This window comes from Malurus melanocephalus, unplaced genomic scaffold (genome assembly GCF_030028575.1).
Source record: "Malurus melanocephalus ecotype Western Australia unplaced genomic scaffold, MMel_1.1 scaffold_738, whole genome shotgun sequence".
In the NCBI taxonomy this organism is placed as follows: Eukaryota; Metazoa; Chordata; class Aves; order Passeriformes; family Maluridae; genus Malurus; species Malurus melanocephalus.
Genome location: NW_026623970.1, coordinates 42,107 through 68,726, shown reverse-complemented (window position 1 = coordinate 68,726; position 26,620 = coordinate 42,107). Strand labels below are relative to the sequence as shown.

Here is a 26,620-nt window from a genome sequence, read left to right as displayed (position 1 = left end):
CATGTGAATGCTTCCCTTCCTAAGAGGTCACAGCAGCTCATGACCTGATTTACTTTTTATCTAGAAAATTGCAGAGACTGAAAGGCCTTGACAGAGCAAGAGAGCACTGTAGTCTCAGGCATTTGGGCAAGGAGCTGAACACTACTGCTCCCTTATCCAGAGTGTGAGACTGGCCCATCTTGCCAGGATACTGAGTGCTCTGCCTGAAGCTGCCAGCCACCTGGAGAGGAGCAGGCTGTGAGCTGAGCTGGGGCTCTGGTTGCTCCCCCAGGTCCTGCACAGAGTTGCTGAAGCTCCTGCAGGCTTGTCCTGCTCAGGTCCCCATTTGTGCTTTCCCTCAGTTGTCATGGGTCTGGCCAGCAAATATGATTACACGCTGTCTCACAAACTATGCACAACAAAGATGGGACACAGGGATGCAGCACAGTCTACTTTTATTACCTTGCATGTTTAAGATTTTCTGGTTTTATGGTCCTGTTTCCTTTCTGTGACTAAATGCAAGATTTCTCTGTCCATGCAATTCTTTTGTCTCTTCCTTAATGAGTTCTGTACATTCGAACATGTACGTCCTGGAACAAATTCAACACAAAGTCCCAGAAGAAGCATTGAAGGTAAGAGTGACTGGGAGCGGTGCAATTTAAAAAAAAATTAAGTACACTAGTGATGGTTAAACAGAGTTGAAATATTAAAATACTCTTGATGGCAGTGAAATGTTTAAAAATGTGAGGCTCTCCTTGGATTTGGACTTAATAAAACCCTCCTTTGAGGCGAGTTACATTTCCTAGTTATCTYAACTCTGATCTCTCCTATCCCTGTGCTAACATGTAGATCAAGTTATTTATGTTTCATGAATGCCAAGAAGAAAAAAATATTATTTAAAGCTGTAACATATTAAAGAACAACCAGCACATGAACTTGTGAGTGAAGCACAGCAGAACTTACTCCCCCCAGAAGTGGAGCACAAGATGCCTTTTTCTGTGCATGGTGACTTGGGCCAGCTCCACCACACCTCCTCCATTAGGCTGAAGTTTGTTTAATTTATTAATGTGTACCATCTCATTGTTGCCTTCAAGCTCCCAACTTTTACTTATTGAGCAGTCACTACTCTTACAATTGAGGTGTTTTTTTAAACACTGTTTGGTAGCAGGTAAGAAATATTCAAGCATCCTTTTATCCTAAGCCAGAAAAKCAGCCCCCCTCTAGGCAAGAAAGCTGTCATGTTCAGCTGTGGGACTGGGCTGTGAGTGCCATGCATCAACTCTTGGCTAGCAGATACTGCCTTGTTAGCCCTGGTTCCATGTTTAGGACTTGGAGAGGATAGGACATGTAACAGCTAGAATTGGGCAAATGATTCTCTGATCTTACTCAGGGATAATCTGATGGATTCACCCTGTTACTAATTTACTTGTAATAAACAGCTTCTAAATAGMTAATTTACTGTCTTAATATGCAACCTGCTTTAAGGTAGAATCACTTTCCTAGCTGGAGAGAGGGTTTGGAAAAAATAATTAAAATAGATTCCAATTGCTTTTCCTCAAAAACTCAGATAATGCAGGTGAGCATCCTGRAAGAATTTATAAAGCTCCTTTAAGAACAAAGGGGATTTCAGGATTTGAATCCTGAATGGAAAATGTCCTGAGTTCAGATTCTTCTCAGTTTATTCTTTGAAGGCTTTTCTAATTAGTTATTTTGCAGAGCTAAGTCACAGTGACCTTCTCGTGTACTAGAATTGTAACTTAATGGCTTCCAAATGGGATAGTTCTGCTGTTCTGTAGCTTCCACTCAGGTGTGCATGGTTTTTGTTTAGGTACACAGCTGTGGTACAGCCTTTGGGTGATCTGTTGGTGGGAAAGAGAGGYTCACTGCTACTTGTGTCTCTCTCTGCAGCATGAGAAGTACACCAGCCAACTCCAGATGAATTACAAAGGCACGGCCATGAAGAGGGCAGAGCAGCCCATGGAGCACGGTGTCTACACAGAGTCCCCACAAGCAAAGCTGGAGAAAGGAGAGAGGAAAGCAATTACAGGTACCTGCTCGGGAACCAGTTAATCAGGATTCTGAACAAAGTGCAGCTTGGGCACTGTGCTGGGTTATGATTTTGACAGTAGAGTCTTGTGGGTTGCATTTGGGAGCAGTTTTGGAAGGATCATCTTTCTGAGCTCCTGGAGTATTTGAGACTCTTGGTTTTTGGAGATTCAGCCTTCAAAAAAAGATCAGCTGGTGTGATGGCTCCTACATGCCTTTTTGCTGTGTGGGTTCTGGAAAACCTGTGGGCTGAGCAGGTTTGGTAAGTTCTCTGGCACCTGTCTGGTCTATTTTTAATTTCCTAATCGTGTGCTGGTGTTTGAACAGAGGGGGTGACTCAGAGTAGAAAATGTATGGCTGCTGTGGCGTGGTGCTGGCAGGCAGGCAAAGAAGCAGCAGCCATTTCTTTCACAAAGCCCTGGATGGKTTTAAATGGCTGTCTTTCCTAATGTGCCAATACGTGGGATTGAAACCAACTGCCAAACTGGGAGGTGTTTGTTTCAGGTTCGTTGTTCCTCAGCTGCAAACCTTTTCTATTGGAGAAATTCTTTCTGTTCTCCATTTTGTTACTGACTGCTGCCTTCCTTTAAAGACCTTACGTCAGACTTGGTTCTTCTGTGTTCCCCATCTTGGTGTACCAAGACCTCCCTAGCAGCCTTGTCTTGCCCATCTCACCCAAATTTCTGCCTCTTGTGTGTCCTTGATGGGTCTTTCCCCAGTTTTGCTCAGGTATCAGTTGGTGGCCTTCTGGAACTTGCTGATTGGTGGGAGGAACAAATATGATTTTAAAGCATTCCGGTGACTCGACTGCCCGTGGTGGTCTTGTGGCTCAAGGATGGCAGAGCAATTGGAAGGCTTTAGGGTTTAGCAGGGAGAGTTTCCCACTGTCTGTTAGAGGAAGAATCAGGGAGGTGAATGGAGGGAAGGGGATGGGCAAGTGAAAAAGYGAGGTAAACATCTGATGTGAGGTTACCTAGAGACAGGTACAGCAGCTTTCTAGAAAAGTGTACATCTGGTAATGGGTAAATCTGTTAAGGCTTCATGATAACTAATTGGAGTGGGTTGATTGACCATAATTTCCCATGTACTGTCCTTGTGAAAATCCCCCTAAGCTGACATAGTATGCTAAAACAGTGTAATGTTCCTCCCTGKTTTCCTTGCTGTCTCCAGCTGTGTGGGGAAGCACATTCACTCCTGTGCCCAACTCCCGTTTTTTGCCCCAGAAAACCTTTCTTTGTGTTGCTCTGGCTGTGTCTGTGTGACTGTTTGGGACTTGGCCTGAAAAGTGTGCACTGAAAGGGATGGATGCTTAAGTGTGACACTGGGGAGGATGAGAAGAGGTGAACCCCACTGGGGGAAGAGCTCTCCATCTGCCTTTCAAAGGGCAGGAGGTTCTTGGAAAGTGTTTCCTGTAACTGGAACTGCTTTGTGTTTGCTACTGCCTGGTTCCATGAACACTCTGGTTTTTATTCTTGCCACCTTTCAAAATACGCTCTCATTGATTTTAACCTACATAGCATAAGCAGTTGATATTTGGAACACCTTTAAAGCCAGGACGTTGAGTGACTCTTCAACAAGGTGACCCATTTCTTTAATCTGTGATTTGCAGACCTCCATTATGTTTCTGTCATCTTTAGTGGGCACAGACCAGAGGTCTGAGGCAAAACGGACTCTGTGTTCTTATTGGGGACCAGTGCTGAAGTATGTCACATGCAGTGGGACTGATGGGCCGAGCTAAAAAAAATCTGTTAAGTGCTGCTAACCCCACAGAACGATAAAGGAAACCAGGACTTTTTAAGTGTTTTGCTGTATGGACTGAAGCCTGGAGAAGCAAAACAGAGCCTGAGCATTAAATCAGTCCCTCACTCTCCAGAAAGCATCTCTGTCACATGAGCAGAATGATCAGTGGATCCCTTTCTCATCTGAGATGTGACAAATTCACCTTGTCCTCAGCTGCACACATGCACTTGTTTCTCCTCGGCTGCTGGGAGGAGTGGCAGCAATTTGAAATGATTAGTGAAAAGAAGAATGTAGTGTTCTTATGGGCAGTGGGCTTGGTTAGTGGCAGCAGAAAGAGGCTTTARGGAAAGAGCTGTTTTGCTAAGCCTGTAGGTATTTAGGAATTTGCATTGGCTAATTAAAGCAAGGTCTGGGCTGACAAAAGCCTTTAGAAGGATCGGTTCCCARGGCCGGGGTGGAAAAGGGGCAGAGGGAATGCAAGCTTTCAGGGAAGAGGTTTAACAAAACAATGTGAACAATTAGAGCTGCTTAGAAATGGGAGGAGGTGAGGGGCTGAGGATAAAGAGATCCAGTGGAGTGAATGGGAAACAGTCAATTTAGTCTTTATGCTGTTGAGCTTGCAGCTTTTGGCTGTATGCTGCCTGTWAGCAGAAAACCATCAGTCTGTGAAATGTTTGAAGCAAGGAACTTAGTTAATCCTATGGGTTGGATATGGATATAAATAAAAGTATCCACTCGTCAATTAAATAATGCTAAAAATAGCKATCAGCTCTCATGTTTAAAGCCTTAAGTGATCAGGAAGCCAGGTAGAGCCTTGAACTGAGCAGATTTCAAGACAGTCACAATCCCTGTTCCCATCTGTTGCTACCTGAGTTGAGGTACTTGATGAGATAAGCTACTTTGTGGTCTTTTGTTCTCAACACATAGTTAATCCTCAAGCTGAGCTTAATTTTTTGTTTTTTCAAAGCTGCCACAGCCTGATGGGACTAGGTAATCCCMAATCTGATGACAAACCTCTGAATAACTGCTGCAGGCCTGAGTTTCCAGGGGTGGCGGCTGCTTGCAGCATCCACTTGGAATGGACATCATCACATGCGGGAATAGGACCAATTGCAGGAGCTTCTCCTGGAATCTGTGAAAGAGACTTGCTCACCAGGTTAGCGTGGGTGTCATTAGCGAGTCCTCTCAATAGAGTGGACGACTTGAAAGTCTTGCTGGTGTCCAGGGCTGAGGTCAGCAGGCAGCGTGGACGGACGCAGTGGGAGCTGTGCCCGGTTGTGAAGTGGTTTCCATGGTCTTCGGCTGCTTTCCCCATGAGATCATGGCAATAGCTATGTAGATGCACAGCTCTGCCCTRGCCTTTAATTTAAGGGAGTGGTGTTGTATCTGCTTTTTTTTTTTTTTTGCCTGAACTAGAGTGGTGGTAACTGCAGGATGTTTAAGGTTTGACCATGTAATTGATACAAGTTAATTAGTGATTATCAGCCTGATTGGAAAAYGCCTGGGATCCGTGTATGTTCACAGCAGGTACAAACCACCCGGACTTAGATTAGCAATGCACATATGAAATAAATATAGTGTGGCAAAGAGTTAGAGAGTTGTTTTATGATTGTTCCTACTAAGTCTGAATTCTCTACTTTAAGGAGGAGTTAAAAAGCAGAGATGTAAGGAATTAGTTTTAAAATGTAGCGAGATCATCTTTTTTTTTCCCCAAGGCCCCTGCCGTAACAAGCCTACTCTGCATCTTCTGGAGATGGACGTTATTGTTATTAATAATGAATCAAAAACAGTTTGACTTAAAGCAAGCTGGATTTCTCATGCCTTTGTTATGACTTGCAGTAGAGAGCTTCAAAGCTGTGTGTGCTTCTGTGAGCAAAGAAATTTGCTGTTGCTGGCTGTCTCTCTCACATGATGGTGTGACGCTTTGTGAAGATTTGGGCAAAGCACAGCCCTCAGTCCTGTCCTGACCACAGGGGGACACCTTCAAGGGAAATCAGACCCCTCTGTTTGGTGGAGCTGTGTGCTTATCTTGAAAGCTCTTCTTCCTGCTTGATARTGGAAAGCAGCTTTAACACAGTCTTTCTCCTTTCCCTTTAATCACCCAGACTGTATTTTTGGTTGTGCCCTTGTGTTCTGTGTGATTCACTTCTCCATAAATACATCCTTTGTACTGACATGTCTCATTCTCTCTTTTGGTGCCTCTCCTTCAGATGATCAATAGTTCTGTAATTATTTAACCGGCCACATTTTTGTCAGACTGTTAGGCAAATGGGCTTCCCTTGTTCTGTGCTAAAACAGCCTTCATTTTTCCTTTTGAGTGACTGCCCCAAAGACTGAAATCCAGGGGCAGAACATGTGTGTCAGTGCTCTTCCCTGTATTACACCATCACTGGTAGTTCAGTATTTATCTGGCTGAATGCTTGTGCTGACCTCAATTCAGTTATCTAAAAGGATGGTTTTCGGGCTGCCTGCCTGAATTGATGAGCCAAGAAATATGTCTAAATGAATTGGCACCATCTGGGCATCCTGGCACGGAGTGGAGAGAGGTGGTAACGAGCTGCCATCAATTGGAGGAAGTCTCATGTCATTAAAATGACTGAGCAGTTCGTTTTCATTGGTGTTCCTCCCTTCACTGCTGACTTGAGCAAGCCCMGAGTTTCTCTGTTCTTGCAAGAGCATCCATCTTACACTAAAACAGAACAGACAGGAGRTAGCTTCAGGGTGCTTTGCATGTCTCAGGACACAGGCAGACATGCTGCTCAGGATGCTGCAGGTCCAGGTTGAGGTTGCTGCCCAAAATGGATCCCAGCTGGTGAAGAGCAAAGCCCGCTGGCACAACTGCATGTGTAGCTGCTCCCTGGCCCACTTCTGTCACAGCCATCTGTTTTAGCTGCCTTCCCACCGTGCTTTTTTTTCCCCCTCCCCATTTTCTCAGTGTTGTTGTGTTAGAGCTGGAGCTGGGAGAGGTGTCAGTTGTGCTGGTAAATTAGAAAGGACAGAAGTTTCTGACATGAGCTGGGCAGAAAATTCATGTAGCTCTTTGTGCTGGTTTTGGCTGGGGTAGAGTTAATTTTCTTCCCAGTGGCTGGTATGGAGCTGTGTTTTGGATTTGTGCTGAACACAGAGTTGTTAATATAGAGATGTTTTTGTTGTTGCTGAGCAGGGCTCACACAGAGCCAAGGCCTTTTCTGCTTTCTGTACTGCCACGCTGGCGAGGAGACTTGGGCTGCCTGGGAGGAGACACAGCCCGGACAGTGACCCAAACTGACCAAAGAGAAATTCCAAACCATTTCACATGCTCAGTATATAATATAGGGGGAAGAAGGAGGAAGTGAGGGGGGGATGTTTGGAGTGATGATGTTTGTCTTCCCTGGTGACTGCCAGGTGTAGTGGAGTCCGGATTGCCTGGAGATGGCTGAACACCTGCCTGCCCATAGGAAGCAGTGAATGAATTCCTTGTTTTGCTTTGCTTCCATGCATGGCTTTTGCTTTCCTGATTAAGCTGTATTTATGTCAGCCCATGCGTTTTCTACCTTTTACCCTTCTGATCCTTTCCCTGATCCTGCTGTGGGAGAGCAAGTGAGTGGCTGTGTGGGGCTTGGCTGCTGGCTGGGGTTAAACCACAACCCTCTTCTGAAGTCAGGGAAATTTTACTCTGGCTCAGGATCTGGCTGCTTTCAGCAGTAGCCAAGAATGACAGTGACTGTGTCACTTGACAATGTTATTCAAAATGCAAATCAATATGAATGCTCAGTGGAAACATTAATTGCTCTTAAAATWCTGAAACTGTCCCCGAATAGCAAGATACTGACTCCTCAGCTTTCCATCTGTGCTTTTTGCAGCTTTAAAGTGAAGTTCCAGTTTATTGTGGAGGCTGGAGAGGAAAGGAATGAATCCCYCCCACACACAAATGTGCAGCTTTGTCACAGATGCTGTAACAGGCWTTGCAGGTGGGGCCATGTGAGCTCTGTACCGAGGGGCATGAAGAACCTTCTGCTGCTGTGCAGTGAGTGTAGTGCAGTGTCTCCCACCCCGATGGCCCCAGATCTGTGCACTCTGGCCAACCTGGTGCACTCTTTTTACATGTTCCTTGATGTGCCCTGAGCTTYTGTCAGAGGGGCAGTAAGGGTAATTTCCAAGCACCTATTAGGGCCCAGGGAAATTTGAGACAGCAGAGGATCTGGCTCATAATTCTTYATAAATATTTTTTTCCCTTCAGCTTCATTTGCAATCCCAAAGTTCCTCATCAACAGACAAGGTCTGACCAAAAGTCTCACTAACTCCCCTGGCTGCCTTTTYCCTGTAGTAGAAAAGCTCCTGGGCAACAAAGGCAGAAGCTGCTGTGTTTGCACACAGATGGGACACAGATCTTGGAGCAGTTTCTGGAAAGACTTCTGTCCCACAGGATGGGTGTGAGCTCTCTTTGCTCACTTCTGCCCCTCTGGATGCAAAACTGTCTTGGAATAGATTGCTGGCATTTTCTAAACTAGGGGGCCTTTGGGATCCCTTTGGGGCTGGGATGTGCTGGGGACCTGAGCTGTAATGTGACAGTTTCTTGTAAGATGCAAGCAGTAACAGCATCCATCCTTGGGAAAGGTGCTGCTTGTGCAGGAGTTGAGTTCAGGTGGTCTTTGCATTTCATCTGTCAGGTAGTTCATCCCTTTAGGCAYAATTTACCTCAGACATAACTGGCTCTTGCTAATGGATTTGTATTAGTGTTGATCTCCCTCCCCTGGCTTCCCCCAGAGAGCTGCCTCTTGGCTATCAGCCCTAAGATCTGTACTGCAAGTCAGAGGGTAATAATCCACTGTGTGCCCAAAGGAAGTGCCTGATGTTGGTAGAGCAGATCCTGCATGGTTGGGGTGGGGTCTAGTGGGCAAGTTACAGCATGAAAAGAAAGGATGGTACATTTCTGCTAGGCTGTGGGACAGAAGCTCTCAGCCCTGCAGAAGCCAAACCCTGCAGTGGAGTGCCTCTGTTCACTGACAATTTGTGAACAGGTTTTTATATTCCCCCCCCCCCCATGACTGGTTTGCCCATCCTCAGTTATGAAACATATTGCTTGGCAATTCCAATTTATCATGGTGAGAAATGCTTCCTCCTTTGAACTTTCAAAGGCCGCCTACATAATAGGAACAGAGTTTATCTTCCACACACTCTAGGCAGGGAGGAGAGTAATACTTTCAACCTCTTTTGATCCCCAGTGTGAAGGCAGGCTGCGTGGTTAACTTTGAAACATGAAGATGATCTGTTGGAAAGGGCCTGTGGGCTGCATCTGTAAAGAAAAATTTTTGCCTGTGCACTGTCAGTGTATGAGCTTATATATCTGGAATGATTCTAGAACAAAAGTATCTGAAGTAGTGGCCACTGGGTCTGTATAGCTTTAGACATGGCAACATAAAATCAGACTTCTTTTTTGAGTTATTTAATTCCCTTTCCTCTCCTGCCATCCCTTATGCTAACRACTGCTTTCTGTCATGTCCCTATTAAAGCAGGGAATGCAAATTGCAGGACTGTTTRAGAGCTGCTTTGCACAGAGCAGTGTGTGGTTTGAAAACCACMAGCCGAGCAGCAGCTGGCAGTAGAAGCCCAGCTATGGCTCTGGAGCTGGAGCCAGGCTTTAAGACGTGGCCAGTTACGGCTGTTGTGGGCAGAAGCAGCCTAACAAATCTGGAGCTTAACCTCAGCTTTTGACCTATCCTGGTGTTTCTGTCACCTCTAGATGAAAGAGCATTTATTTGCTTCTCTTGAACTATGAAAAAAAAATAATATTAACTGTACCACAGGCAAATTGGGGTGTATTCTTTCTGCTTGTTGCATAAACAGGAGCAGCCCAAGGCACTRCCAAAACACAACCTTGTTTGTGGGWTRCAAAAYKAGAAGCAGTGGATCAGCTCCACTGAGTGGGTGCCAGTTGTTGCAGTGAAGCCCTGWGTGAGTGCTCACTGAGCAGAGTAATCATGTCAGCCTGGCTCTTCTRGAGGAAATTCCCCATCAGAAAAACCACTGTCCTACAATGGAATCCACTTGGTTTACTTTAAGCTTTAGAGAGCAAGAGTTTACTAGTTCTTTATGAACATGTACAGAGATGATTTTACCATTTTTCYTAAGTTTGTAATGCTTTGAGAATTTCCTGTTGTGGAATGTGTGCCACTTAGAGTGGGAGTGCTAAATAATGAAAAAAATCCCTAGCCTGGAAACATCCAAGGCCATGGTGGGACAAGAAGGGGCAGAGCTAAAATCTTCACAATTAAGGTGAAGAAAAAAGTCTTGGTTTCCACCTGAATTGCAGGTAAGTTGTGGATAGTTTTGTGGTTAATGTTTTGTAGTCCTTCCTGCCAAGAATCTCCCACTTCCTGTGAATAATGAGGCTTGAGAGGGAGCAAAACCAGTGTCTGGGAAACACAGCTATGAAAGACAATGTAGGGACATGGAGTTAATATCTTGCAATACAAAGTAAAAAGGAAAAAAGGGAGAAACAAAGAAAAATCTGAACATGTTATTATGTATAATTTGCTGTTCTTATAAYTGCAATGTAACAGGTTCATGGTCTTATCTGGCCCTGCTGTTTTTCCCCTTTTGGCATGTGGTTGAACCTGGTGAATTGGTATTTTCTGTGTTAAAGTATTTGCTTATCCTCTCCCTAGAAACCAATACTTACCGTACCCCTCTCTACGGGCAGCCCTCCTGGTGGGGGGAGGATGATGCAAATAACAAGGAGGACAGAAGGCAAGAGGAACATTACTCAGGTAATGGAGGTGATATGGGCTGGGAGAAGATATTTTCAGTGCACTTTTGATAATTACTTTGTGAAGCCATCCTGTTTCAAGACTTTAATTACCACAATTTTTTTTTGTGCTTGTATTTGCACATTCCAGTATGTAGGCTGCTGCTACTGAAACTGCAATAAGGGGGAATTAAAATGTTTTCACTGAAGTATCTGACCATTAGAAACAGCACTYGTGGAGTAAATCACAAAGCTTGTTTTAGAGCTAGGTGTATAGCAGTGCTTTATCTGTTTCTCATCTCATCATCCTCGGGAGCCATTTAGTCTTAATGCTTCTGTTGGTGTGGATCTCTGTGTGTRTGGAAGAGGCATCTTTTTTTCACTTGTTCAGTAAACCTGGTGTTTCTACCAAGCATGTGTTCTACTGCACAAAGAAGTGTTCTATTTCAATGCACATACAGTGTGTCTGTTCTCTAGCAGAGAAATGTTGCCATTAGTAGCCCTTCCAAGGGGTTGAAACAAATGTGTTGATTAGTACTGAAAAAATATGGTTTATGGTTTTTTTTTCCTTTTGCAGAGAGATCAAAAGAGATAACCCAACATGAAGAAGAACTGAATGGGAATATTTCTACTTATAGAGATGCCCAAGAACAATCTGTGTTTGCCTTCCGGAGAGARCCAAGTTATTTTGAGATTCCAACTAAAGAATTTCAGCAGCCATCAAAATCTCCAGAAACACAGGTCCACGAGATCCCAACAAAGGATGTTGATGCTGKGGTAGCCCCTGTGGTACAGAGTCATGCCTCTTTCACCATTGAATTTGATGATTGTACCCCTGGTAAAATAAAGATAAAAGACCACGTAACTAAATTTTCGCTCAGACAGAGAAGACCCTACAGTAAAGAACCAGCTCATACAGAAGTGATGTCAGCAGAGAGCAAAGTGGCTGACTGGCTTGTCCAGAATGACCCAAGCCTGATGAGAAGGCAGTCTGCAGGAGATGATGTTTACAGTACCAAGAGTGACCTGCCAGTTCATGTAAGAACACTTAAAGGTGAGTGAATGTCTTGTCATGTGGACATTGCTCTCTGTTGGCCATGCAAACACAGCATAATGAAAGATGAAAACCTTTCTCCTGCCGTGGAGAACTGGACTTAATTATCTCTGCTCCAAATTTGCAAGTTGAAGAATATTACTTTAATGACTTAATATTTTGAATGCAGCTAGCATGCTTTTCGCCTGGCCCTGAAGTCATGTGTGATGTTGTYTTGGGCACACTGATGTGGCTTCTTGATGTCTATAATGCCAGCTCAGCAGTAACCAGTAAAAAATTATTTTCATTTTTAAATGTCTAAAATAATTTCCATGTGGTCAGACAGGCTGATAAACACAGGTATTTTAGTGAATTTGGTTATGTTGGCTTCTCCTAGCTGATGGAATGATTTTTTAACTGTAGTCCTGAGTAGTTTAAGTGTGATCATCCTGCTGTTGTAAGTTTAAGTGTCATCATCTGGTAATGACCAGAGCCACTTGGTCAGATGACAAAAAGTCCTGACACAGACACTGCTGGTAGAGTTGATCACCCATAGACGAAATTGTTGTGCTTGTAGAAAAGGGTTTTGTCTCTTAACCTAAAGTTTCTCTGAAATCCTGCTCTGTTCAGAACATCAGATTTCGTGGACCTCTGTCTTGTGAGGAATTCTTTGGGGGTTTTCAAAGATCTGAAGTGAAGTTTGGAGCCAGTTCTTTGTGCAACTGGTGGGACTTACATGATTCTGAATCGACTTTGAATATAATTTGCAAGGTTTAGGCTTGTTTGAGTCTCTCTCTGGGCCGACCACTGAACAGCTCAGAGGAGATGACTGATTCCTGCATTCTCACTGCATTGCCTCTGGAAAAGCTATTGGTTTGAGCTGATGAAGTCATATCGAAGATTATCAGACCCACTTGTGCTAGAGGTCCTACTTAGATACGAGTTACATCTTGTTTTCTCTTAAAGGAATATTTACTTTGACCTTCTTGGAAAAGAAAACCAAAACTCATCATAATATGAAGAGTTTTATATATTATGCCTCCAAATTGCTGTTTTGGGTACATATTTTTGGGAACCCTGCAAGGTCATAAAGGTCTCATATTCAGCCACCGAGTTTGGCAGGGCATGGAAATGGAACTGGTTTGTTTGCCATTGCTTGGTTCTAATCCTTCCCAATAAGGGACAGTTTTGAGGTGCCCTGTTTGGTTATTTAGGGTCTTATTTTCATTGTACTGTGACTGTGTGATAGAAGGGTTTGTGTTGGGCTTTTTTATGTCATTTTATACTGGATTTTGTTGGCTTACTGGAGAACATCGCCAGGGATRGAAATGTGCTTCAGYGGTTTTGCTCTTTCCTCTTGGAGAAAACTAGAGAGCTGGGCAGCTGTTGCTGTTATGATACACAGGAGCACTAGAGACTGGCTGCATTTGCCTGTTCTCAGTCCATAAACCATGGAAAGAAGCTGAGGTAATTCAATGCATAATTWGCATATCAAGAAATCAACTCTGGACATTTGATTAAAGCATACAGTGTTGATGACCTGAGGAGAGGATCCACCTCTGCTTTGGCAGGTGTCATTTATCTGCGATAGCTGTGCAATGTGTTCTTCTGGCTGGGCTAATTTAGAAGGTGTCTTGGAGGCTACTGCTGGCTACCTACCTGGTTTTGGCCTTCACCATCAGAGATGCCCACTGTTGGGGTTCTCTAGTAACATTTGTTCACATCCAGGAGGAATGCAAGGCCTTGTATCAAGACTGCAGGGTTCAGGTCTTAGCAGCTTGAGGGGATGTGCATGATGTTCTGTTGGGGCATCTGTGAGCATGATGCATGTTTTCCTTGTGTCCGCACCCTTTTGCATTCATGAGAGCTCTTAGCCAAGACCTTTGATTTAAGAACTTTCCCTTCCAAGGGTGAAGCTCATCAGCCCTCAGGGCACAATGCAAAGTTTGTGTGTACACTCACTTTCATGAGTGTGTTAGGAAACTCTTCCTGAACTGACTCCTGGGTTGACTGGACCTTGCATTAAATTCTAATCTTTCACAGTTAACTCGATGTAACAAATGGTCTTCACCCATGAGTCTGGAGAACTTGCCAAGTAGGTTTGGGCAGTTTTCCTTTCAAACACGTGGTGTTTTAGCCAGTATATCTTGCTACATATTACAGTCTAGAGCGCAGAGACCTCTTTCCCCGTTCTCCCGATGACAGGTTCCTGGTCGTTGACTGAATCGTGTTGTGTGCCTTCACACCCGTTTCCTTCTCCAAAAAAAGGTTTGTTTTTTGTTTTACTTTCAACTTTTTGTTTGAATTTTAACCTTTTGTTTTACTTCAACTTASTTTCTGAGAGTCCTTAGCTAAGGTGCTGAGGGGCAGGCAGGCACTGTTGTGTAGAGACAGCTGTAAAGATGGTTGTTGCTAATATAAATGAGAATAGTTACAAATTTAGTTTAAGCTCAGTGAACTCTTAAGTAATGATTTGACTTTTGCTTGTCTGTGATAGGACGATGTAACTGGTGGGGGTGTCTTGGTGTGATTCTTAAATCTCTGGAAAAGTAAAGAATCCTACAAATTTACTTATCTGTTAGCCTCTGATTTATTTCTCCWTGTAGAGGAGAGTGATGTGAGTGCTCAGAGATGCATGTACTTATAATGCACTGATCTATCCTTTCATGGTGGGGATTTGGTTTCATGGGATGCAGTGTGAAGGTTTGATTTCCTGATCCTGTGGAGATGATTCTGATCTGTGACAAAGAGAACCCAATGAGGTGGTCTTGGGCTACAGTAGTTGGATAGAACAGCAAAATAATGTCATAATTTTTATTTAAATTGAAAAGGGAAAGAAACAAAACATAAGAGATATAAACCAGTCACCACTACAAAATCTGAAATTAATGATGTTGAAAATACTTCTTGGATTTTTTTAAAAATAAGTTATTATTTTTAATTAACTTGGTAGCCAATCAGTGGTGAAAAGTGGGTTCAGGAGAGAGCTGCCATCTCTTTTAATTCTTCTGATGGGGTGCAATCCCTGTACAACACAGGTATCTTTGGAGTTTTTTAGTCTTACAGAATGCTTTTCTTACAACTGAAATGCTAAATTTCAACTGGGAGGTAATGACAGGTCCACAACAACTGAGAGTGTGAAGGTGAAATATACATTTCTTGTTTCCAGGCAATAGGCACGAGGACGGGACGCAGAGYGACACTGAAGACCCCAAGGCAGAGAAGGAGACAACACCGGGCGGTGAACGTCCGACAGAGCAGACGAGGCTGCAGCGCCAGATGAGGCGTGACCCCCACGAGATGCTGCACAACAAGCAGGCCTTCGTCATCGAGTTCTTCGAGGACACGCCGCGGAAGAAGCGCTCCCAGTCCTTCACGCACAGCGCTCACTCATCCCAGAGCGACACGGATCCGGGGCTGAAGAACAAGGTTGAAAAGCGCAAGAATGCGTTGCCGGCGGAGAAACCGGGAAATTCAGTGCCGCCATCCCACCTCACTGCCCAGGCAGGCAAACCCACCAACAACTCCTGTGGGACCCAAAGAACGAGCTCCTTCAAGAGGGAGAAGACGGAGGATCGGATCAACTCTTCATCCTCCTCTGCTCCCAGAGTCAAAAGTTATGGGAGTGTAGGGAGGAAGTCTAAAATGGCTCAGGATTTTATGGCTGAGTACTTGCGTGAGACTGCTCAGTCTGGGAAGCCAAGTGCTGAGAAACCAGCCCCTCTGCCCATGCCGGTAGCTCCACGTGTGGTTATATCCTCGGAACCAGAGCCTGCCTCTGCTCCACCTCCAGAGGTGAAGTCTGCCCAGGGCAGGAGGAATGATGAGGAAGACAGTGTAAGTGAGACAGGCACGTACACCATCGAGACGGAGTCGCAGGACAAAGAGGTGGAGGAAGCACGAAAAATGATAGATCAGGTAAATTCTTCTTGGTCTGTGAGCTKAAGGTTTGGAGGGCCTAAATTCACTCTTGCAGTGAAGGGGTGTAATTGGGTGTGGCAGGGTGTTATGGTTAGCGGTGGAAAATCATTCTGGGTGACCTGTGTTAAGGATAGGCCCCAACAAACGGTGAGGCTGGTCTTTAAAAAATCCCATCAAAACAACAGAATTACAAACCAAAAAACGCAGAGTAAAAGAAGGCAGGATATGCTCACAGCAAAGAGCTGCCTTGCTTAAAAAAATAGAATTTGGATTCAGAAGTGAAAGAGTGGGTTTACCATCTGTTTAGAGGAAAGGCAATACCTGAATAAAGATCAGGCTGATCCTGCTGACAGCTGTGGCTGGGAGCAGCTCTGCTCTCTAGGACTGCTCCCAAGCCTCTATCTTGGCATTGCACCACCTCCTGCCTGCTGTTATAAGATGGGAGCTGCAGACCATCACTGATGCATCATCCCATGGTAGGCCAAGGGCTGGTGCTTACAAACCATAGTGGCAGATGTTTCTGTATTTGGCTGTGCCTGATTAAAAAGGCAGTGCTTGCTGTCAGGACAAGCGGCAGCTGGCTGAGATAGCAAAGGGTGTGATCTAGGGCAGAGGCAATCCCAGATGGATCTGTACTTGTTTGGATTTTGTAGAGTGAATGATGGCCTAAAAACAAAAATCCAGAGGTGAGGGAGGCTTGAAAAGAACACACCCACCTAAGCAACTGCAGGGCAAACCAAAGTTTGGCTGATTTTCAGGTTTAACTCTCATCTGTGGTCYATTATGAAAATAAAACTGGCAAGTTGTTATGAAGATTTAGTGAAATGTAGTCAAGGGGATGGCAAGGTTTAAAGCAAGCCTTAATTGAATCTGGCTTTAGAGCTTTGTGTATAGTGTTTGTGAGCCTGGCTCTAGCTTCCCTCTTTTGTTTTTTATTACATTTGTTCTTAGATTATATTTGAAATGTCATCTGAAGCTTTCAGGGCATGGAATTTAAGCCACAGCAAGGTCCTAGTCCTGAYGTTAGATGACTGATTGTTCTGGTGGGGAAGTATGAGGGAAGATGCCACAAAAATACAGATGTTTCTGGGGAGTATTCTTGGCAGCCATGTGACYTGGGCAGGCAAACTGGCCAGCTTCTGGTCCTGACTGTGCCATAGTCTTGGTGCAGCGCACTCCTGCTACTTGTGAAACTGCTGATAACTGAACTTCAGTGTTTCTGTCCAGGAAGAAAGAAGATTATTTCTGCACTTGCTTAGGTTCTGAGGTGTCTCTGTTCTTTATTCCTCCACCACTGCAGGCACATTTTTTTGACAGAAATGAGAGTGGCTGTCTCTGTGCAACCAAGGCACCCTCTGTGGTGATATCTTCCTCTGAACTTCTTGCAGTCAAATGAGAGGAACAAGCCCTTCTGAGGCATAAGTCTTGGTCACCCCCAATACAAAGGTGTACTTACCTTCAGGGGAATCTGTCCAATGAGCTCAAACACTCACCCATCTCAAAGATACGTCCATTTGCAGGTCCTCTTGGCAGTGCAAGGCTGCTTTGCTCAGCCCACTCACTGCTACAGTCTGTGAAAGGCACTGGGGATGGAGCTTTTCCATTTTCTCGTTCTAATTCTTCATGAATGAGCTGGTAAATAGCTTTCCTGACACTCATCCTAAATTTTCTGGGCTGAAAAAGGGCTCCTTTTCAGTGAAAGTWACTAATGCTAAAGGCAACACCCCTAAATAATGAGGGAGAGAGAAAAGGTGGGTGTGAGTGGAATTCTATGATTAAGTATATTTAAAGCTGCTACTGTGGAGTACAGAAGARAATTATTTACATAGTTTGCATGGAAGCATTGGCAAGTATTTCTGSCCCCTTGGGATCATAGTTTGTGTGTGACTAACGTTTTATGAATTTGGATTTTTGGCTAATGTTTTCCTATTTTCTTGCATTTTAATATTCCCRTGTAAACATCTTTGCAGGTTTTTGGCGTTCTTGAGTCGCCTGAATTTTCCAGAATCTCTTCAGCCTTTAGACCAATAATTAAAGGCGAAAAAGATGACTCTGGTTCTCAGCATCTAATCAGTGAAAATGGCACTAGTCAGAAGTCACCCTTGCTGCAGGCACTTTCCTCAAAAGCTGTGAGTGGGTCTCAGGCTGAAGCGCAGGTACGGGCAGTCCAGGTGGATTTGCTGGGATGGTGGAGGTGTAGATGGGTTTTCTGTATGGATGTAAATGTGATGTGTAGCTTGATTTCCATTTCGAGCATACCAAGTGGTGTCTATATGACAGTAGAGATTTTGTGGTGAGRATTTTGTTTACAAACCCTCTCTCTGATGTTATCTTCCCCACCTTGTTGCAGATGTCTGCAGCATCTCAAGGGAGTCAGAAGTGGGTGTCGAGGTGGGCRAGCCTTGCAGACAGTTACTCTGACTCTGGATCTGTCTCTGGGCAGGGTGATGGAAATGCAGGTAAGTCTCATTCCACATTGCTCTTTGAAGATAGCTGAATCTAAGCCAGGGTGGTACAAAAAGCAGGAATCCAGGGCATCTGTGCATCTGGCTGTAGCATAWTTTGTGTTTTAGTTACTGTTGTTGGGAAGGACAGAGTGAATTGTTCCCAGTGAATCRAATATGGACAGAGCCCCTGGTTTGCATTTCGGAGTCATCCAAGAGATTCTTAAATGTTAGGTTTGACACAACTAAAGGGAGCCTGGGAAGGAGAAAGCTCATAAGGGCTTTGCGTGTTAACTAGCCCCGAGCTGTGATCCCTTAGAGTCCTTTATGGTGCCAGATGAAAACCTGCACATTGCCTTGGAAGTTAGTTCCTGACTTGTATGGATTTTTGTGTGTTTCTCTTGTGGCTGTGCTGAGAATTTAGGCTGTTCTGAGGTTTGCTATTGAGTGGCAGGCTTAAAGGGTGGAGATCAGCATAGAAAACTAGATATGGAGGGGAGAAGGGATGTTGGAGGACATCAGACTCTCGCCATAACTCCACAGCTTTCAGACGCTGTATCCTCTCCTGTGAGAAAAGAAGAAAAGCATTTTGCTGGGTATTGCAAAAGTTTTCAGCTTTTTTTTTTTTGGTTAGAATAACTTGTCATAGACAGCTGTAGGTAGATCCAGTAAAGATTAAAAGAAACTTTTGTTTCAGAGCTCATTGACACTGTTTTTACACCATGTAGGATACTTGACTCCTGGAGTGCTTGTAATATTACCATAGCCAAATAACCAGTTATCCTGGTATTTTAAGTGTTATCAGATATGGAATCCTGGCCAGCGGCATGGGAGAAATAGGAGCACTCTTTCTATGGAGTGTGTCCCTGCTGATAATCCCACACATGCTGGGGCTGTGAGGTCTAATTCTGAGCCTCTTGATTATTACTGGGTCTTTCTCCTGGGTTTTTGCTATGGAATATGAGTGTAGGAGAACTTGTACTGTGAAAAACACCATCTATTGAATCAAAGGGGTAATGTTGTTTAGAATGGCACTTAAAACACTATAACACTGATGTCTGATGGCTTTTCATTTCATTCCTGTGGCCTGATTGATGGTAGATGCCAGCAATGTTGTTATCCTCTATAGTCCTTGTACTGAGAGGTATCTTGTGGGAGAGTGAATTTGACATACTACCTTGAGAAGGGAAAATGTTGAGCAGTGTGATTCAGCAAAGGAATAAAGTATCATGTCTGTATAAATCAGAGGGAGCAGGGGCCAGCCAGGCCACAGTATGTTCAGARCACAATATGTTCATAATACATAAAACTTTAGTTCTAAGCACATCTTGTGAGTGCTTTTGTGGACTTGCACTTTGCAGGATTATGCTCTCCCTCAACAAACAAATAMATAAATAAGTGGCACAGTTGTACATTAATTGATTCTTGTCCACTTAACTCTCTTTAGAAAGTGGRGTACCTCCAAAACCTGGGGAATCAGAAAACTCCGTACCCTCAAGAACAAGGCGCCTTCTTCCCCAGCTCCCACCAAGYGATAAATCAGACAGCCCCACTCCCACGGTCCTGGTGTGCCAGGACTCCTATTCTGAGGTACCCAAGAGAACCATCGTGAAGGACCCCTGCGTGGAAGCCTATGGCGATCCCAGCAGCCGCCTCTTCATCCAAGAAGACCTGGATCCGGATAGCCTCAGCGATGCCAGCAGATCTGACGATGGCTTCAGCACAGAAAAAGGCAAGAAATACAAAGAGAACAGCAAAATGCTAGAGCAGRTGGGGGAAGACAATAGATCAGAGAGCCGGCAGCCAGGAGCCCCCCGGATCTCACACGTGAGAGCTGTAAGTGAGCCAGTTTCTACTTCGTTTTACATTGGTGATGACAGCAATGATGCTGGGGTTCCCTCCAAGCTCTCTCTGAGTGTGTCCCACACTCGAGCAGACAAGGACAGCAAGGATCCGGAGTTTTCCTTCAAGTGTGCTGGCACACCAGTTTCTGGAAAGCCACCGGTCAAAGATGTTAGTGCTTATATAAAYGCGGCTGGAAAAGTTGTTATTTCCCTTCATCAGAGTCTTCCTCAAGATCAAGAAAACATATCAGGAAAGGAAACRACATCTTTTGTTAGACAGGAAAGTTTTACCAAAGATAAATCAAGCAGTGGTGTTCCTCAAAATAAACTCCCACATATTTCAAGCCACCCTCTGCTTAAAGATTTAGAGGCTGTKCGGTCAAATCGTATGGACTTTAGTCAGGATACTCATCTTCTCCTTAAGGACACTGAAACTGCCTTGGCAGCACTGGAAGCCAAATTGCTTGGTCAAAGCCAACAGCTGGAGCCCTCGGAAACTGCTGGTCAGYTGGAGGACTCCTTGTCAGGGGACTCGGATGTAGACACTGCCAGCACAGTCAGCTTGGTGAGTGGCAAAAATGTCCCAGCGAGTGCCCCAAAACGCAAAGCAGTTGCGGGCTTGCAGAAGGAGAAATCTTCCTCCACACCGTCCATCCAGGACCAGTGTGGGCAGCCCAGTGCTCGGGACAGGCTGACGGAGAAGCGGAAAACACAAGCACCAGAGGCACCAAACCGAGCAGAGGCTGCCAAACGCTTCCAGATGAAGCGGAGCGCYGGGACTCGAGGGTCACTTGATTTCACAGATGATGAGAGAAGTTCAAACTCACCCTACTTGCCGGTCCAGGATGCGGTTGTGTCTGACCATGAGCACTCAGTAACACGGCCAGTTCCCAGGAGGAAACCTTACACTCAGGCCACCAAGGAGGACCAGAGCAAAACGACCTCAAATGTGCAGAAAATCCAGCAGGTTCTCACCCGGTCCAACAGTTTATCCACCCCACGGCCCACAAGGGCCTCAAAGCTACGCCGTGCCCGGCTGGGAGATGCTTCGGACAATGAGTGTGTGGATGCTGAGAAAACAGCCTCCAATCCTGATGCCACCGCTCAGGGCACCAAGCAACCCACAGAGACAAAGAAGCTCTCCCGGCTGGACATCCTGGCCATGCCCAGGAAACGGGCAGGTTCATTTACAGTGCCCAGTGACTCTGAGACACAGTCGAGGACGGGGTTTTCAGGCCGCAGCGCTGAGTCCTATCGGAAGACGGGCATTTCGGAGGTGAGAGCTGCAGCCAGGAAAACAGCAGCCGCTGCCTCTGCCAAGCAGCCTTTCAGCAGGACMCGCTCAAGCAGTGTCAAGTATTCCTCCTCATCATCCTGTAAGTGCTCCTGCTGTATATTTCTCCCATCTTCCCCTGTTTCTTACTTACAGGCTGCACATGGTTGCCAAGGATTAGTATCACAATAGAACAGGTGCTACGTTGGTGAGTACAAAAGTCTGCATTAAAGAGCAGCACGGATATTGAGATTTCCTGTGGGTTTGGAGACAGCAGAGCACTCTCATCCTCAGTGAGATGGTAGTGTAGTGATATCTGTGAAGATACTGCAAATAGCTACTTTTTCTTTCTCTAGTGRTTTTGATTTTTGAACAACCAGTTGCCATTTGACATTTGGCTATATTTTTCTTTAAAATATAGAATTTAATGCCTTTCCAGTGCTACAAGAAATTCTGTTCTGTTTTACTTGTAAGATTCAAAGTTTTCTTCCAGAGAGGTTATCATGGTGTTGGTGACAGCTCATGGTGTTAGTGACAGCTGATGTGCAAAGGTGTCAGGTTTGAAGGCATCTGAAACAGGAGAACAGAAAKAAATGTTGCTGTGTTGTGAAAGCTGTTCCCTTGTTCTTCCTGTAAATGTAAATACAGAGCTGGACACTGCACAATGATTGCCCCAAGAGATTGACTCTTCTGTGTATTTTCACTCGCTTTTGCCACAGCTAAGGCAGGGCAGGTTTGCAGTCACGATTCCCACAAGGCAGAGGTAGTGATTCCCACGAGAATCATTCGAGAGATGTGGGAGCTACATTGCCCTTTAGCTGAGCACTCAACAGACCCTTGAAATGTCAGCATTTGTCATAATAAAATCAACATTTAATTAAAAAGTGGGGACAATTAAGATGGCAACTCTAGGATGGTAATTGGTAGTGGGAAGTTGTCCCTGAAACCTTTGGTCTAAGTTCAGGTCTATGCCTGTAGTACTTGGCCTGCCACAGATGTGGCAAAGCAGATGTGTTTGCTTAGAATTTTAGGAGTGACTGGTAGCCAAAGAGACAGGAAGAACCCCTTTGGCCGGATTTCTCAGTCCTGTTGAGAGGAATGTTATTTTCAGCAGTTTTGTGATTTTGTAAGGGGTCTTCAAGTTCTGGATATACTTTTTAATGTATTTTCCTACAGCTGAAGTATTTATCCCTCTTCCACTATTCATTTTTATTGCATGCTAAATATGTTATTTGCTGCTTGTTTTGTTTTGGATTGTTTTAGCGCATTTAGCTTCACCTTTAATTTTAGTGATTTTTTTTTCTTACACACTTGTATATGCATGTCAATCAGAATATGATWAAGCTAAAAGAGTATGTTCAGTCTCTTCTCTCGCCTTTTTTGAGATGATGCTACTATTAACTTCCTGTTAAACAATAACAAATTTAAAACAAGATAATGTGGTCCGAGTTTTCTGAACAGGAGGCRCTCTTTGCACTCCCTCTGCCTTTGGACCACGGGCTTCAAATCATTCGAAGAAAAATGATAAMTGTTGGCCAGTTCTTTATTTAAATGAATTGGTTTTTGATTTCCACAGCGCTGTAGCAGTGTGCTAACACCTTTCCTTATCTGTAGTTGCAGCAGATGATGCTAATCCTTCCTCTGAATTAGTTGCTCTTAAAATACTAACCTCCTAATTCCTTGATAGGATTGTGTTCCTTGTCCAAGCCCTAAGTACACACTGGTGTATTYCATGCTTCATCGTGCCTGCTGTCGTGTGATGCATGTTCCCATACTATGTGCTGTTATAGACATAGCAAATCAGCAACTAGAATTCCCTTTCTGCAGCAAGAGTGACACATTGTTAAACTGGACTATTGCACTGTGCCATCAAGACTTTTTTTAGCATGATACAGCAACCTTTGAAAGCCTTGAGTGTCAAGCCTAGGGGGTAAGGAGGCAGATATGGCTGATTTATTCCAGGAGCTCTTAGAGTTTAGCTAACCACAGGAGTTCTCAACTCTCCCAGTAGGAGAAAGTTAATCTCACTAGCAGAGGAGTAGCATGAACTGTCTGGCCATGAGACAAGAAATGCCAGTATATTGTTGGGCCATCTCAAATAGCTTCCTGTGAAAGTCACAGATAACATCAGGATGACCCAAGTTACCTGGATCCAAGGGCCTGTCTCCCATGCTCCTCTGTGTAGACAATTTGTTTATTCAGGGTAATTTACTGAAGGTGCTGATTCTGATTTCCCTTGGCATGCAGAGTTGGAAAATCAGTCTCATAATTTTAAAATTTCTGTTCAGTGACAAGGTGACCTCTTGATTCTAAAACTGCATTAAAAAAAAAAAAGAGATACAACTCTATTAATTGATTATGAGTACATTTATAGATATACATATTAATCCTAGGTCAAGGCATTTTTATAACTATGGATGAGAAAGCAATGTCTAGGAATACTTTCACTTTACAGTTATTATCTATAGTTTCTACCTGCATCTTACACGCCAAATTAGTTTGTTTTGTTTGTATGATGTGTAATGCTGGCTTAATTCACTTTCTAGTCTTTCAGTGTAAGGATAGTCTTGGTAACACAGTGAAGCTTTTCGGTGTTSTAATTCTAAATAACTTGTCTGGTTTTGTGTTTGGTGGGTCTTCATTCTCCAGGGACACGCAGAAGGGAATGAAGCAATATCTGTAGTGAGTGTAGTGAGGTGGCAAACACGGGGGAGCCCAGGTTTCAAATAAGGACACCTTGACATTTCCCATGCAAGGAGGACCTGGGTGTCTGCAGATCTGCAGAACAAGTTGGGATAAGTGGGCAGCTTCTACTTGGCTCCAGGGCTTGGAGGCAGTCCTGACTGCATGAACACCTTTTCTTGTCGAGTGTAATTAATGGTGAATTGTGAGGCAGGAGGTGAACACGGGGGTGTGGACTCTTGCAAATAACACCAAGCACCACAGTCTACCCTTCACTCAAAAACCCCTCCTTCTGCTTGTAGCAGCTAATTAGAAAGGTATCTGCAGGCTTGAAAATTGGGCTCTCTTTAGAAAAGGATTTCTGTGGGACTGTGAGGAGTCTGAAACGTGTGCTACTTATACACAGAGCTTCTGTGCATGGAAAGCCAAGTCTGTGGTAATAATTTACTACAGTGGAGTTGTTAACACAGTCATTATGATTTTCTAGTGGAATTTTCCACTCCAAATTTCTACAGTGAATGGGAGCCACAGAGGGGCTCAACATTGAAATAAACTCAGAGAATATGCTGGTTTAACTTAAGTTTTGCACAGAAACTCTCCTTTCCTTGTGCTCTTGGGCTAGTTTTGTGTTACCTTTTGGCCTTTTGTAGTTACTCTTTACACCKGTCCTCAGTCTGAAACCAATTCATTTTTTATAAGCATCAAGGCGGAGACCACAGGGTTCAGATTACACTTCCACTTCGGAGGAGGAATATGGCTCAAATCACAGCTCCCCTAAACACAAACGCTCCCATACTTCAACAGCCACACAAACACCGAGGATACGTGGCTCTGGGCTGGGCAAGCAGAAGCACAACGGCAGAGAAACGGATGACGATGAAGATTTTGATGACAACCCTAACCCCTACAACTTCATGGCACAAACAGCAGAGATAGCAGAAATAGCCAGGTGAGGTGGGGCTTTATCTGTTAGCCCATGTGTTGAAAATGGGTTGTTTTCTCCTTGGTGTTCACATCAAACCCAGGTGTAGGAGGTAGAAGGAGAGACTCCTGTTTTTTGTGTGCCTACATCTCCTTTTTTCCTGAACATTGACTTGGAAGATGTTCATGAACCTTTACAGGCTGGATGTGCTGGTTGTACCTTCTCTCTAGAAAAGGTGTTGCCTCTTGGTTTGTTTCTTGTTCAAGCTGTGGGAATCTAGCTGTTCACACCTGCATATCTCAGCTTTCTGCTGGAAGTCATAGTGCGTGTTTTGTGGCATGGTTGGTGTGAACTCCCCTMATTCTCTGCAGAGGAAGTCAGATGGATTGGCAAAGACTGAATATGTAAACTGTTGAAGCTGCTTTGCTTGCAGCTGGACAGGGAGCAGTAAGAAATCGCTGCAGGGCAGAAGCCTCTTTGCTTGGCRTGGCTGAACCCAAATCTTTCTAGACCTTGTGTATAAATGAGTTGTTAGCTTGATGTCCCTGGATACGGGACTTGCTGTGTACTGGTGGTCTCATGGTTGCCTAGAGGACCTCAGCAATAAAGCAAATAGATTCTTTTTTTAAACAGTGGCATTTGAGGTTTGTCATCTCTAATATGCAACTGTGTTATGCCAACTTTCCAGAAATACTGGTCTTCCATTGTACTGGCCATACTTGAAATACTTTTGCCTGAGGAAGCTGCCTTGTGTCTGATTTTGGCCACATCRCCCTCGCCGCTGCCATGCTCACCTCGAGAGGGCTTTTCTTGCCTGAAAGTTGCTGTCAAGCTGCTAGAAAGTGTGTCAGSTTTAAAATCAGGCTGCTCTACCTGTGCTGCACGAAGTGTGTGTGTGTGAGATGCCGGCTTCCCTGCCAGCAGCATTCCCAGCTCACAGCAGCTATAAATAAAGGGTTGCGTCAGGCTCGTCTGGCGCTGCACGGTGCGGGGCTCTGTCACAGAGTCTGCCTGGTAATTGCAGTTCTKATTTCCCTTCCTGCTCCCGAATTAACTGGGAGGGGTTTAGAGGAGTCAGAGAGAGTTAAAAGGGAAAATGCCACTTGTTTACWGTAGTGAATCACTTAATGGAAGTGTTTGGTGACAGCTCTACCCAAACCAGCACACAGAGGGGGTACCTTAGGCAGACAGCTCAAACTGTGTTTTATTAGTTCAACTGTGCATTTTCTTTCCAARGAAATGTTTTGACAAACTGACAGTTTTATCACATTGCCTGTTTTCCTTGCGRGTYCCTTCCGACTCAGAATRTTYTGTGATAGCTGTTTTTTGTTGGGTGGGGTGTTTTGTTTTGTCTGAGTTAGTTTGGGGTTTTTTTTTKRWTKGKTKGGTTTTKTTTTGAGACAGTCTGTTTCAGATGAAGCTGACTAGCTGTAAGATGATTTTTTCTCTTGGAAGTTTTCCCTTAAAATTACCACAGCAGCTACTTCTGGTTGGAAGGGGTTCTTTAAAGCTCTGCTACCACAACAGTCTAGAGACTTAAGAACTATTTTGGAGCTCTAGAGCAGGTAAAGCAAGGGGCTGCTAACACAGAGTTAACTGGACACTGTCAAGGGGCTTGGAGTTTCAAGACTTGGTTTCTGAAAACCAGATCCCTCTAAGGTATGCCATGCTTACCCTCATAATCCYTCAGCTCTTCTGGAGAATGTGCAGGCATACTGGGATTTTCAGTTTACAGGCTACAAGGAAGAGGAAATTTAGGTTTTTTTCTTTAAGTAAATAAAGGAAAATGGTTTTTTTCCCCTCTATAGACTTTTTAATTGAAAATGAAGAAGAACCAAGAAGAACAATTAACTGTATTGTATTAAAAAAAAACACCAAACAAGAGAAAGAAGTAGAGTGAATGCATGGAGGAGCAATAACGAAATTTCTTTATGGATTGTCTCCAATACTTTCTGGCAGTGTGTAGTCACTAGAATTTGCTTTATAGCAATTCTCCACTTTGAAGCTGG

At 44.3% G+C, this 26,620-nt stretch overlaps 1 protein-coding gene across 8 annotated transcripts in view; it reads left to right on the top strand.

Annotated features, from left to right (window-relative positions):
• The window catches only part of CEP170B (centrosomal protein 170B), a 56,495-nt gene that overhangs the window by 17,276 nt on the left and 12,599 nt on the right, over positions 1-26,620 (top strand). For 3 of the 8 annotated variants that reach the window (XM_057384712.1, XM_057384708.1, XM_057384707.1), the window contains exons 4-13: positions 555-611; positions 1,888-2,026; positions 10,413-10,514; positions 11,070-11,546; positions 13,731-13,793; positions 14,695-15,443; positions 17,417-17,602; positions 17,797-17,905; positions 19,338-21,110; positions 24,389-24,638. In XM_057384712.1, the coding sequence (XP_057240695.1) occupies positions 555-611; positions 1,888-2,026; positions 10,413-10,514; positions 11,070-11,546; positions 13,731-13,793; positions 14,695-15,443; positions 17,417-17,602; positions 17,797-17,905; positions 19,338-21,110; positions 24,389-24,638 (3,905 nt within the window). The remainder of the gene's footprint in view (positions 1-554; positions 612-1,887; positions 2,027-10,412; positions 10,515-11,069; positions 11,547-13,730; positions 13,794-14,694; positions 15,444-17,416; positions 17,603-17,796; positions 17,906-19,337; positions 21,111-24,388; positions 24,639-26,620) is intronic. The other 5 variants (XM_057384711.1, XM_057384710.1, XM_057384713.1 and 2 more) reach the window with 3 other exon arrangements.